The sequence below is a fragment of the Halyomorpha halys genome, unplaced genomic scaffold, assembly GCF_000696795.3.
Source record: "Halyomorpha halys isolate HHAL.00 unplaced genomic scaffold, Hhal_1.1 Scaffold284.1, whole genome shotgun sequence".
In the NCBI taxonomy this organism is placed as follows: Eukaryota; Metazoa; Arthropoda; class Insecta; order Hemiptera; family Pentatomidae; genus Halyomorpha; species Halyomorpha halys.
Genome location: NW_027105232.1, coordinates 1,182,883 through 1,196,660, shown reverse-complemented (window position 1 = coordinate 1,196,660; position 13,778 = coordinate 1,182,883). Strand labels below are relative to the sequence as shown.

The following is a 13,778-nucleotide window of genomic DNA, read 5'->3' as shown; positions in this document are numbered from 1 at the left end:
TAATACAGATTGGAGATAAAAAAAAAAAAAAGAAGAAGAAATAATTTAAAGTAAACATATTAATTTATATAAGTAGAAATACAATGAAAGGGGAAGCAGATAAATTAAGGTTACATAAATGAATAAACAGAAATTTGACTTGAAAGCAGACGAAGCTATGAAGTGGTCCATTGTCAGAAACATTTGTGTAACATAATCTGGTCCACTCCAGACAGTTTCAAGTTTTGCCATCGCCATCACCCTGGTCAAACAAACAATAATATATTAGCTATCAAATTAAATTAATAGAATAAAAATTAAGTATTAACTAGTATATTAATCATATTTTAAAAACTTAAACTGATGATAGTTGACTGAACACATCGTTGCTTAACCTTCAATACTAACGGTGTCCATAGCTGGTTTTACTATATAATCGTTCAACCGACTAATACAATGCAATATTGGATATTTTAAGGTCTAGAATGCACTGTTATAAAAAGAGGACTCTTTACTAAACAGTAATAAGGAAATCCACAAGATATTAAAAATGTAAGCAAAATGCTGATTGCAAGATGACTAAGTTTATATCACAACGGTAATGTGTCATTCTGGCATATTAATGACAAGTTTTATACAATATTCTACAGTTGTATGACTTAAAATAGCTTAAGCATAAAATAAATTAATTAAAAACAAAGTAGATATTGTTTCATGATAATAACATCGAAGAAAAAAATCTGGTACGACACAAATAACACACAACTTTCACTTACCCCTTATTTTTATCCCCCTCCCCCTTAGAATAAGGGGAAGATTTTTTTGAAAATTCAGTATTGAAACCCTGTTGAGGATAATACCTAGTTGATAAGAAAGATCATTTAGTTTTACATCGATACACAGACTTTAATCAAAATTGAAAAAAGTTGCAGTAACATCCCTGGCAGTTTCGTTTTAGAGCTGGCATTCTCAAAGGTCATTTTACAAAACTTGGGTATTTGGACTTAGTGGACCTCAAAACGTGTATTTCCTTTGAAAACTCAAATTTGAAATTTTGAACAATTGCACTTCCCTCTACTCTATACTTCAGGTTTGAATAAGTGAAAGTAAAAATATCAAAACTACAGTAGATTTACTAATGGAGAATATGGATTTAATTTTTTAAAGGGATGAGGTTTTTATAAAAGAGTCAACAATTAGGGGACACTAATCTTAAGCATAAATAAAAATTCTAAAATATAAAATAAGGCTATGCTTACACAACACAGATAATTGTAATTTTCAAAACACAAGCAAAATTAAATTTACACAGCCTTCTTATCATAGGCTATATTACAGAATATTGTTTGGTGTATGCTGTAAATTGCAGCACTGCAATTATACATTTCATTCATATATGATGCAAATCTGTTCAATTCTTTTTTTAAAAACAGTAAGTTCCAAAAAAGAAAAAAAAGTAATAATGAAGGTTAAACTTAAATAAGTTTAATCTAACTTAAAAGTTTAAAATAATTGTCTGAACTTGAATTAATATATTTTTTCCTTGGAGATGTTACAATTGCATACTAAATGAAAATGGTATATACTTTGTTGCTGTTAATAAATTTTTGATTGACTATAATTGGTATATATCTATCCTTACTTATATTTACATCAACCTTCATGGGGCAATATCAACCACTATACATATATATAAACTATTAAAGAGTTTTATAATTAACTAAAAGGAAAAACCAACAAATCTTTTGCAAGATCAAAAATCAAATTTTGTCAAAAACGAGTAGTAATATGATACTCTTGAAAGGAAAAGATTTTAGAAGAATTAATATTTAACATATAAAATTGTAGAAGGTTAATAAAAGTAGAAAGTGATGAAAAATGCATAAACAAAATTGATAAATAAGAGGGTAGGAGTAGGAGGTTCACAACTAATAGAAGAAATTACTAAGCTCATAGATTAGATCTAGACCTCAGAAACAATGCCACATGAATGGGGTGAGTTTATCCTAGTACCTATTTTTAAAAAGAAAAGCAACTCAACTCAATACAAGATAATCAATCTACTAAATAAGGGAAATAAGGTGTTTTCAATTGGTATCACTCCAGTTCCATACGATTAGGATACTCTTTATTGACTACAAAGCTACCTACAACTCTATCAACAGGGAGAGAATAATAATAAGAGAATAAACACTGCAATAAGTGAAATGGACATACCAGCTAATTCAACTGACGATGTGTACAATGAAAGACACGGTTGGCAGGGCCAAGGTTGGTGGAAAAATCGGAAACTTATTCTCAATGTGCTCAGGAGACAAGAAATTCTCTTGTCCCAAAACTGTTCAACATGGCCTTAAATGTCATCACAAAAAGAGCAACAATAAGGCACCATTTATAACAAAATGACACAAGTGATGGCATATACAGCCGATAATTCTTTACAGGTAGAAGTCTAGATAGCACCAAACAAATATTTACAAGGCTCGAGATGGAAGAAAGAAGAAAGTCTCCAGATTAACCAGGACAATAAAAAGATTTTGATCTTGAATAGAAGTTTTTACTTTCATTTTTCTTTAAAATATTGCTTATCTTCTTAAATTACATTAAGTTAAAAAAATTCACTTTTTTTTTTTTTTTAATTTTAACTTCTAAAGAATCCTAATAGTGAACGTTAAGTTGTGAGGGCCTATGGCCATCACAAAAGTAAATCTTAAAACTTGGCAAAAATGAGACTGCACTACTTCAAGAAAGGTTGAAATCTGAACTAAAACACTACACTTTTAACTTTTCTGTCACTCAATTAACACTTAGTAAACTTAAAGTGTAGTTGACCCTACATTGTAAAAGAAAAAAACACAGCGTGATACAATAGATAGCTATGCATTGACATCTAGGTTACAATCAAATGATTTATTAGCTATCTTATATTTTCAATCACAGATTAAGAGCACAATTATACAGCACCTTCTATCTAACATTTAAAACGGTGGAGCATCATCTGTATATATTTTAAAAGAGAAACAATCAAGAAAACGAAGATTTCATCTAAAAAAAATTATCAATAAGTGACATAATACTAAGAACATCTCATTGGAGAAATTTATTCAGTATAAAATTATAGTATATCAAGTCAATGGATAGTTACTATATTGAGGCAAATGTGCATTAGCTAAGAAACAGCTGTTCATAAATATACCAGAACAATATTATCAGATCGTCACTTGGAACTACTAAACCCTGAGGAGTAATGGTATACAGGACTGTAATAATAAATAATATTTGGAAAAAATATAAGATATTATTACTAAAATTTGTAAAACTAATTTCCCTGCATTGAAAAAAGTGATAGAATCAAAATAAACGTCCTAATTACCATTGCCCAGCATGGATAGTATATCCACCACACCATATGTCGGATCCTAAGAGGATGAGTGTGTCCGAAAGTATGAAGAGTAAATCAATCTCAATATTGATACAATTTTTTCACTTTCACTAACCTTTGTTGTGACCATCTCCAAAAATTGTAATGAAACTGCCAAATTTTTACTTTAACATTTATATATTCCAGCAATATTAATGTTCACAAATATTAGCTATTTAAATTTAATCTGTATAACGTAGTTGAGTATTCAATAACCATATCAGAATAGATCAAAAAGTTGGTTTAGGGGTACAGAGAATTCTGGGCAGACCATATATCACTTTCAACTGATTAACCTCCACATCACAGTAATATTACCTTCCTCGTAATATTATTATTCACGATAAGGATGGTTAGGAATCTTAAATTGAAATTAAATGTTTCATGTTTTCTGATCCAATTTATATTGTAAAAAATACCATTAGGAGTTTTTTCTCTTTAACACATTATGCAAATTAGAGGGAATACTAATAATATTAAGGTGTTATCAATAATTTTAACTCATTTTAATAGACTACGGTAGACCTAAGCCGTCAACATATACTGGCTCTAGAAATAATGTAATCCCTCACTAACTGTTACGCCTTTATCAGAGAAGATTTGACACAATTGGGGCCGAACTTGCTTCAGTTTATTAGCCCAAGATCAACAAAAAGAAAAACAATTTATATTCTTTGATATCAACATAAAGAGAACACAAGTGGTTAAAAATACATAATTAGTTGTTCCAACTTTAGAACGACTACTTCAAACTAGGCCATAAGGAAATATATAGCCAATTGATAACCTAACTTTACATGTACACTTGAGAACTGGTGGATGGTATCGGATATTTTCGGGATATCATTTATAGTGTGATGAGAGAGGCTTGCTATCCATGCAGGGCACTTATGGTATGGTATCAAAATAATTTTTCCATAATCTACCGAGTCATCAGCTGATTGCTATGACATTTATAACCAAAAATAAAAGACACTATATATATAAGTGTTGTGGTATTCAAAGAGAAATAAGGAATTAACCCTATACTAACACAATTTTGATTAACTGAAATATGGAAATTTAACAATATAATTAACTAACCATATCTGACTGAAAATATTAAGTATCTTACCTTATAGGCTATCATGCAGAGCGAGCCTGAAAATATCGTGCTGAATATAGAAACTTGTACCTACGGGTTTGAGCACAAAAGTTTGACTATAAGCATGTGGCGGATCTTCATCTGTCTGTAACGAAAAATAAAGTTATACAAATTGAATATTTCTTAACAGTTATATAAACAATGTTTCCTGCTGCAAAAGTATGGCTCAAATTTATTAAACTAATATACCTGTAACCTTCCAAGTACACTAATTAATACACCTCCATCAAACATTGGTTGTGAATCTACAGATGTAATGATCCTGTTTATCTTTTGAAATGTTAAAGACTGCAAAGGAATATATTTTTAAGATAAAAATTACTTCAAAACATAATTTCTTATAACTGTTGTAGATTCAACTACATTATAACTCACCGTTAATTTCTCCATAATTTTAAGAGCACCTTGTAACTGCATTCCTTCAAAAGTCATAAACGATGTTTCTTGCTACAAAATGTCATAAGGTTATTTGATAAGCTTTTCATAAATGGAATTTAATGATAGAAAATTCACTTCTCGGTATTAAATACTCACATTGTATAAGTTTACTAATTTACTTCTTTCATTTGGATCATCAAAAAACGCATAGTACTGAGAAACAAACCCCTTTCCTATAGCTTCATACGCTGGATTTAGGGCCATATTTGGGTTAAAAAATTTGTAAAGACCTAATTCTTATTAAAATATAAAAACTTATTATTACAACCGTCCTTAATCCGTTAACTATCAATTACTAATAACGTACAATTGGATAAACCATGCACCCGAGCCAGTTAAGGCGAGGTAGAAGGCTACACTAGCCACAGCTTGACTTGATTGCTCAAGGGTCCAGAACCGGCGCAAACCATTGAAGCCACGGTTAAAATGGTAATGTTTATAAAATACCACGGGATAAAATAATTAATGATCTCTAAAAAATTCTAATTATCCTAAAATGATCTTTAACATCTGTAAGTCAGGTATGAAACCTGGAATGATGTAACGGGATATGTATTTTATAAGTACATTAATCAGGCCAATTATCTATTACAAATGATTTAGATAATTCAGCAGATCATTTCATTAAATACTTTTATTATTACTGCTTTGAAGTAAAACATCTTTACTAGCCAGTAAGAAGCTCAAAACACTGGCTGATACCGGTGCGAGGATGCCCCCTCAAAGATGAAAAACAAATGTTACTTGAAACATTTTTTGTATTGTGTATAAAACATGAGCTGTTATTATTACGTCCTTAACTGAAAGAATAAATTTTAGGTATTTCAAAATTTAAGTTTAGATTAATATTTATTTATACTAACATTTTTGTTTTAGATTTAAAGATAGATAGTTTAAAATTAATTAAGTTCCAAAGGCATTGCAAATTATTCTAATAGCTATAGACCACTACTGGAAATGCTAGGATGCTAGACATCAAAATTTTACAATAAATAACAATTATATCTTGTAAAAATTTCAAGACTTTGTTATTTGTAACCTGTACAATACGTGATAAATATGATTGTTCTTTGGAATTACTATATATTTTAGTTTAAATACCTAAATAAAATTTTCCTCTATCTCAGGCCACTGTCCCCTTATACTATCCTTATAGTGAATAATTACCTTATAATTATTAAATATTACCACATAATTATTAGCTGCTTGAGGAGGCCAAGACCCAGTAATGGATTGCCAGCCGATTGAAGAAGATTAACATATAATTAATTAATAATTACCATTATCATAATTATAAATGCTCATAGAGTCATTATAGCTTTATAAATGTGAACTTTAAACATATTTTATGCGAAAATTTATAGTACTAGTTTCTGATGTAGGCTTATTACATTACAGAAAGACAAAATAATATACTTTATAATTTGACATTTTTAGTTACTAAAAATGTCAAATTATAATGTATAATAATAAGAATTCTGAGCTAAGTAATAATTTTACAGTACAAATTGATTATGAGTAAGTAGAAAAAGAACAATTTTTAAAATCTGAAATTAAGTTAATTTTTTAGTTCTTTTATATTTCACTATTACAACTAGATTAACAGTACATTAAAATGCAATTCCTCATAAGTTTGCAATAAGCTAATACTGATGAAATCTTCAATTATTACAAATTCGTCCTTGAAATCTATTTTTTTTTTAATCTAACTGATATAAAACCATGAACTGGACCGTGAAAGTTTTTTTTTTCAATTCATAAGAACATGTTCACTATTAATTTTTTGTAGTTCATTCACCTCCTCTCAAATATGTAATTTTAATCTTCAGTTCTTACTTATCTTCCTACCATTCACATTAGGAAATCAGCAATCTATATACGTATATATATATCATTATTAATAAATTATTTGGCAAGATCTGACATTTTCTAAATATAAAAGTTATCAAATTAACTTTGTCAGTAACAAGAGAATGTGAATAAATGCTAAAACCTGCTACATATTTAACAAGAAATCTTTCATTACAGCAGAATTTGAATAATTATGAGGATAATGTATAACATGCAAATAAACTAATTGTAAATTGCAAATCACATTATTAAAATTGTTATTTGTATCTATCATACAAATAACAATTTTAATATGTACAATATAATAGTAAATGACAGTAACAAAGATAGGGTACATAGTGCAATACAAGTTAATAAGAAAGAGATATTGAATGTTATGATTAAATTAGCAGGTGAATCTATTCAGAATACAGAATTCCTAAACATCAGTTTCAATGCTAAAGCAAAGGTTATTCACCTCATAACCAACATATAGGAGAAAAAAAATAATTTTGGAATATTCCTTAATCAAACTAATTAAATTCATTTGGCATATTCCTTAATCAAATTAATTTAATTTATTTGGCATATTCCTTAATCAAGTTAATTCTGAAAACATTTCCTACAAGAATACAAAGCTTACTTACCACAGGCAGTGAGGAAGCAATAAGATGCATAAAGGAAATAGTAAATAATCAATAAAGTGTTTTTAAATTATATATTTAATAGCTGATTTTATTAATAATCATATGGTGCAAGAGGTGGTCATAAATAACACCAAAAAATAGCAGAAACTATTTCCCAAATCTCTATGATTTCAATCCACATTGTGTCTTTGATATGATGAAGGGTCAACAATGTGAGCAGAAACACCATTAAATAAATATTTAAAACAATTTTTCATTTTAATGTTGACCACTTCTTGAACATTCACAATTCACAAGAATACTTTGTTAAAATATATATACACATATTTGTTTATTTACATAACATTTTTGAGAAGAATAATTGCTTTTAATAAAAACATTTTATATAGTAAAGTATTAATACCATTATTCTCCATAGAAGAAAAGGGATGATGATTAAATAAATATTTAAAGTTCGACAGCATTTGTTAAACATCTATCTTTAAAAAACCGATGCTTCTTTTTATCCCCAGGAGAAAAGAAAGTTTTAACAGACTGCGTGCCTTTTATGCTTTCTTCTTCCTCCCTAAAAAAAAATAATAATAATCATTTCTTTTTTTTGTTATATCATGTAAATGTATGTATTCTATATATGTCTGATCATGGATTGATTGGTATCCTGTGTATTTTGGCAACAGGTTTAAATAAAGCATTTCTCTTCTCTGTAATAAATATAGTATAAGATTCCCAAAATTTTTCAAATATTGAAAAAATAAGTTTGAATAAAATAAAAATTTAAATTAGCATCAGAAGCTTTATAAGGCTAATTCTAGCCAGTCTTTTAACAGTTACCTATATTAGTATGATATTATGAAAGGCCATCTACATTAGCAAGTGATATTGATATCATCCATAATTATATCACATACTACTCAATAGCAGGGAAGGAGGGGGGGAATTAATTCTGCGGAAAAGGCCCTTAAGGATTTACCAGGTCTCTGAGTTACATCTTTATTTGCCCCAAATATTTCTGAACAACTTAGAGAACTGTTTTCCTTATAACTAAATAACTATGTCTCACACTGATAAAGAATAGTAAGAAGAACAAAACTTCTAAATAAAGTTAAAATGAATAAACTTCTAAACTTTTATGCTTAAGAACTTCTTCCTTTAAGTCACCCTTAAGTTTCTTATTAGCATAGGGAAGTGTCAACAAGGGCTGCTACTGCTATCGGTTTTTTATCATGCTTCTGATTTGGAAGATGTTTACCTCTCCTCTTGCACTAACTGTCAACGTATTCCAGGTATGACATCCTTGGTTGGCCTCAAGATCTTCTACCTTCAGTAGTATAGTCCATAGTTGTCAGTGGATCTCGGTATTCCTCAATTATGACAACATAACGAGAGGCGGGCAAACCTCCAGGACCTCCTTCATCATGATCACTTTGTGAATGCGGTCTTTTCTTGTTCTTCCCACTATCCTTCTGAGAAATACCAGTTCTGTAGCTGGCACTCAACTTTCCTGTTTGTCTCTTAATATCTAACTTTCAGCTCAATACTACGGTACAGGCAAGTTCACTGCCTTAAAAATGTGGATTTTCACTTTCCTGGCAACTTCTCACTTTCCAGTGACAGTATGTATTGCAAATCTGGTAGTAGACCAAGTTCAGTTTACTTATCCATATTTCAGAACAGTAAGCTAAAATAGAATGATTTCTGGGCTCAGGAATAAACATTTACCATCCTATAAAAATCACTTAAATATAAACATTATATGTTTAAAATATTGTTATAGCATAAAATATTGTGACCTATTACAAAACAAAATACTATAATTACCAATCTACTTGAATTGCATGTTCTTCAAGGATTTTCTCAGCTGTAGACCAACTAAATCTGACTAATTTTGGAAATCCAAAAATTGGATCCATGGAGCTCATTAAAAACTTTTTGGTAACAGGGTCTGAAAGTTAAAAATACAATAAAAATCATATAAATTATTAAAAGACCATAAATTAAGATTTTACTAACCTGTGGGATAGCCACTTCCCCAGTTTTCAGAAGTTTCTATTTCGGAAAAAGTCCACGTTTTGAGTGCTCGATCTCTAGCCACCTTAGCACAAATACTGGCTCCTCCAACAATAGGGTATGTTGAATCAGCTTTTTTAGCAACAGTGATGGATAATTCTGGAAATATGTTTTTTAATTTTGCCTAAAATTTTTAATAGTTAATTAAAAAAAAAAAATCAGTACATGAAACTAAAATACAAATATTAAAACTGACTTCATATTTTTCTGCCGGACCCACTGTATCCACAAAAACTTCTGTCACTAGGACCCCAGCATCCAAAGCTCTTTTTAAAAGCCCAATGGCAGAGTTATGAGAAATTTCATTAAGGGAAATTTTTTGCCTGAAAAATTAAATTATTTTTTATTATATAAACCATTTGAGGTATACTAATAAAATAAATAAAACTGTATCATCCAAAGTCTTAAAATGTCCATCTTATCTCTAATAACATGACCACGGAATTGTAACCCACTGGTATTGGTGGGGTTTATTCAGGAAAGTGGACTTTTCAGTACTTTTTGTCAACCAACCCACCCCAACTCAGGGTGAGACTATCAAGATTCATATCGTTGAACTACCATAAAATAAATATAAACCAGCCTAGGCAGAGATTGAAACATAACGGAACCAGGAACTACTCTTCAGTTGTCCCAACAAGCTCAGCCATCAAGGCCATAAAATTGAAGTCATTGATACAATCATCTTTTAAAAGTAACCACATCACTTTCAGAAGTTAATTTTCAATAAACACTTAATAGGGTCTAACACAAACCTACGATACATTGAAGTGCTTATAACAGCAGGAGATATAACTTCAACTTCCCAGCCAATATATTCTGAATGTTTACATATTTTTTCAAATATATTTTCTCTTTTCTCTTCAGTTAGAGTTTTAGAATCTGCACAACCAGTTTCTTTGAGATCATCTTCTTTTGACTTTGGGCAATAACAAACTCCATAAACCATTGGACCTGTAATAAATGACAAAGTAATTTAAAGAATAGCATTACTCTAAAAAATGTTTGAAAGTCAGCATCTTAAATCTCATTCCTCATCTTAAATAGTAAAGATTTGACCTATACTCAAAACCTCAGTTTTAAATGAAGAAAGGAATATGGTCCGGGTGCGGTCAAAAAAACTCAAATAGTAGAATTATACTATTTTAATGAGCCAACGTTTCGCCCCACGTTGCAGGGCTTCGTCAGGGCTAAAAAACTCAGTTTTAAATGTATTCACCTCTTCAATTTTGACTTTTAATTTCCATTTAATCACACTATTAATCAACATTTAGATGGCCCTTTCCCTATGAATTAAATATTTTCACCATGTCTAATGTTTCAGGTTCATTTAAGTATTAATGGGGCCATTCATATTCCTATGGGTGTAAGTACTGGTGTGTTACTTTTATGTTTCTTTTTAATTATGTGCCTAATTAACTAAATGACTATAATGATGTACTGATTCAGAACTAGGAATTCTTTTTTAAAAATTCTAAACAATATTGTGATAAAAGAATAAAATACTCTTTAAAAATGAATCATTATGTTCTAAAGTTGATCTTTTTAAAGAAATCAATATACCTAGAACTGGCCCTCTTCCAGCTTCATCAATCCCAAGTATACAGTGTTGTTTTTTACATATTTCAGGAATTGAAGACGTAATAAAAAAGTTTTCATTTCGACTACTCTCTGAACATTTAGAGCCCAAATCTTGGGCAGTCTTTGGAGTTGAATATTTTTCAGTCTTTGGAGATGAATCTTCGGCAACCTTCGGAGTTGAATCTTCAATAGTATTTGGTGATAGTTCTTCTTCCATTATAAAAATGTATCTAACAAAATAACTTTTAAACCATGTAACATAACCTTTTGTAATTACGCGGGAAACATGTTAAATCAGGCCAAAGAGGTTGGATTAAACATACAATAAACTTAGGGATAGATGTGATTAATGTGTCTATGAATTTTTAAATGTTCTCATTGAATTCGGTTCGGTCCATGACGAACCTCAAATTTCTATTTGCCTTCAGTTCTTGCTGTCTTCTTGTTCTCTTGCCTTTATTATATCGTTGAAAGTGAAATGGAATTATTCGCTCCTCTTTGTTGATCATAAGACATTTATAATAATATCATAAGACATAATAACTTTGAATCCCTTAAACCAAATTACTCTAGCAAACTTTCAAAATACTTTTCCCAATATCCTTATTATCAGCAAATTAATGTACCCTAAAACCTTGAAAGAAATTCATGTTGCGATAATTTATCGAATCCTTTACCCTGTAATACCAAATTTTAAGTTTCCCACTTGAAATTACCCCCGTTCTTCACAGCCACCCTCCAACAATCTTTAGTGATATATACCCTCAAATCCCTCTTATATAAGTCCATTAGCGGAAGTTCCACGGTGATAGCGATAATGACAGCTGTCGCAGCCACTAACAAAGTATACATTTGCTGTCCTGCCATAAGGATTATCTTGATAATAGTACTATCACCTATTTGTAACTATTGACAAACTTGTACAGCGGATCTTTGTCACATTGAACTTCTGTTATACTCTCTAGTAATTTAGAGACCTCTTTAAAACCTACTATCACTTTTAATCTTAGATTAAAATTAAATTAAAATCAATTTAGATCTCTAAACGAACTCTTCCAAAACATATTAGATTACACCCCACTTCAACACCATCTTACTATTGATTACTACATCTTTTGTTATAATTGTATTTCCTCCTATTGAAACTGAAAGTCATGTTAACTATACTATAACTCTACTATCTTCAAACTATGTAAACATCCTCTATCCCTCAATCATTCATTTGATTTTGATAACACCTCTGTTCTTGCCTGAGTTCTTAACCAACTATGAGAAAAGATGAGTTTCTCCCAAATACTGTGATTTTTTGTCAATCTTCATCAACACTTCACCACCAAATAAAAATGGAATTCAACATCAAAGAAAGGAAATTACAAATTTAAATGTTTAATTTCTTAGATATATAAATAATTGACTATAATTTCAAAATATGAAGATGGTCAGGGGTGCAGTCAAAAGAGAACCAAAATAGTTAACAACTATTTATTTGCTGACATTTTGGCCCACTTTGTAGTGCTCTATCAGGGCAAATTTAGAGCTATCAACAAAGTCTCGATAGTTCTAAACTTGAACAGCCCTGATCAAGTGGGGCGAAATGGCAATTAAACAGTTGTTAACTATTTTGGTTCTCTTTTGACCGCACCCCTGACCATCTTCTTCATATTTTATTAAATTTATTACTTTGGAGTGTTTATGCAATTCCTGAGGAAAAAAGAAAACCGTCCAGCAATTATATTGATCTGGTTGAATTTCGAAATGATGTACATAATTAAATGTTTATTACAATGTGAGCCTTCAAGTCAGACTGGCAGTATCAAATCCTGACTTCATAACTTAAAAAAATTATTTATTCATAGTGAATATTGAAATAAAACTAAGCCGGACATGATAAGAAACATCCAGATGCATTTGTTTAATTATGCTTAACATTAAAATATGGATACCTGTAATGATCTGTATAGTATTAAAGTTAGCGAATTTTTCAATCCAAACACTCCTTTGCTTAAAATTTTCAATTTATGAGTCATCCTCCAAGAACATATCATGTCGAGGTTAGCTTAAATTTTTACAATTATTTTTTATAACTCACCGACAGTGTATGATGGGAGTAAAAGAAGTGATAAATTTGGAAATCTTCAGTAAAAAAGAGTAAGGAAAAATGTTTGATAGTGCTACTGATGTCATTGATGTATTTCTAATACAAAACAGAGGAGCTAAAGCTGAAGTACCTTGAACTACTCCAGAGATGATTGGAAGGAGGAAGACTAGTAATTTCAACAACTTATAAACAATCAAAGATGAAAGATTGTGTTCAGGAGCGTCAAAATTTAGGGAAGATGGGGTAGAGGAAATATGATAATTTAAAAAAAAAGATTTTTGAAATCTCAGTTAATTCATATCTATTAGGATCATTTCAGTCCAAAAAATTAACAAAAAAAAAATTGCTTGATATCACTTCCAGGAAGAATAATGCAAGATGAAAAATACTAAAATATAATTTTTTAAATAAAAAATTGGGGTTTCATAAATTATTTTTTATGATTAGAAAATAGCTATAAAGAAAAAAAATCAGAGTGAAAGGAACCATTTCTCATTTCTGAAAATAATGAATAGTTGAGGAAAACAGGTATTCAGGAATAAAAACTATTAAAAATAAAAAAATAAAATAAAT

The 13,778-nt window shown here is 29.9% G+C and overlaps 2 protein-coding genes across 3 annotated transcripts; both read right to left on the bottom strand.

Moving 5' to 3' along the window:
* Window positions 1-43: 43 nt before the first annotated feature.
* Ntf-2 (nuclear transport factor-2) lies at window positions 44-5,339 on the bottom strand. The gene is made up of 5 exons (XM_014420663.3): window positions 5,079-5,339; window positions 4,920-4,991; window positions 4,734-4,832; window positions 4,515-4,629; window positions 44-241 (listed from the first exon to the last, which is right to left on the bottom strand). Exons 1-4 carry the CDS (start codon window positions 5,184-5,186, stop codon window positions 4,516-4,518), a joined length of 393 nt encoding a protein of 130 aa, XP_014276149.1. The 5' UTR covers window positions 5,187-5,339; the 3' UTR covers window positions 44-241; window position 4,515.
* Window positions 5,340-6,704: 1,365 nt separating this feature from the next.
* Window positions 6,705-11,484, bottom strand: LOC106680739 (ribonuclease H2 subunit A). 2 transcript variants are annotated; one of them, XM_067049871.1, is made up of 7 exons: window positions 11,090-11,484; window positions 10,282-10,480; window positions 9,723-9,849; window positions 9,470-9,650; window positions 9,278-9,401; window positions 7,863-8,024; window positions 6,705-6,854 (listed from the first exon to the last, which is right to left on the bottom strand). In XM_067049871.1, the coding sequence occupies exons 1-6, from the start codon at window positions 11,322-11,324 to the stop codon at window positions 7,907-7,909; spliced, it is 984 nt and encodes a 327-aa protein (XP_066905972.1). In that variant the 5' UTR covers window positions 11,325-11,484; the 3' UTR covers window positions 6,705-6,854; window positions 7,863-7,906. The 2 variants fall into 2 exon arrangements, with proteins under 2 accessions (XP_066905972.1, XP_014276147.1); XM_014420661.3 differs by lacking the exon at window positions 6,705-6,854 and having other exon boundaries at window positions 7,517-8,024.
* Window positions 11,485-13,778: the final 2,294 nt, after the last annotated feature.

Coding starts and splice junctions, on each gene's coding strand:
- Ntf-2 (XM_014420663.3), bottom strand. CDS start 5,186: ATGGCCCTAAATCCAGCGTATGAAGCTATAGGAAAGGGGTTTGTTTCT. Junction 4,833..4,919: donor AAATTATGGAGAAATTAACG/GTGAGTTATAAT, acceptor ATTCCTTTGCAG/TCTTTAACATTTCAAAAGAT. Junction 4,630..4,733: donor GTGTACTTGGAAGGTTACAG/GTATATTAGTTT, acceptor TTTTCGTTACAG/ACAGATGAAGATCCGCCACA.
- LOC106680739 (XM_067049871.1), bottom strand. CDS start 11,324: ATGGAAGAAGAACTATCACCAAATACTATTGAAGATTCAACTCCGAAG. Junction 9,402..9,469: donor GGGAAGTGGCTATCCCACAG/GTTAGTAAAATC, acceptor TTTAACTTTCAG/ACCCTGTTACCAAAAAGTTT. Junction 8,025..9,277: donor CATGCAATTCAAGTAGATTG/GTAATTATAGTA, acceptor ATTTTTTTTTAG/GGAGGAAGAAGAAAGCATAA.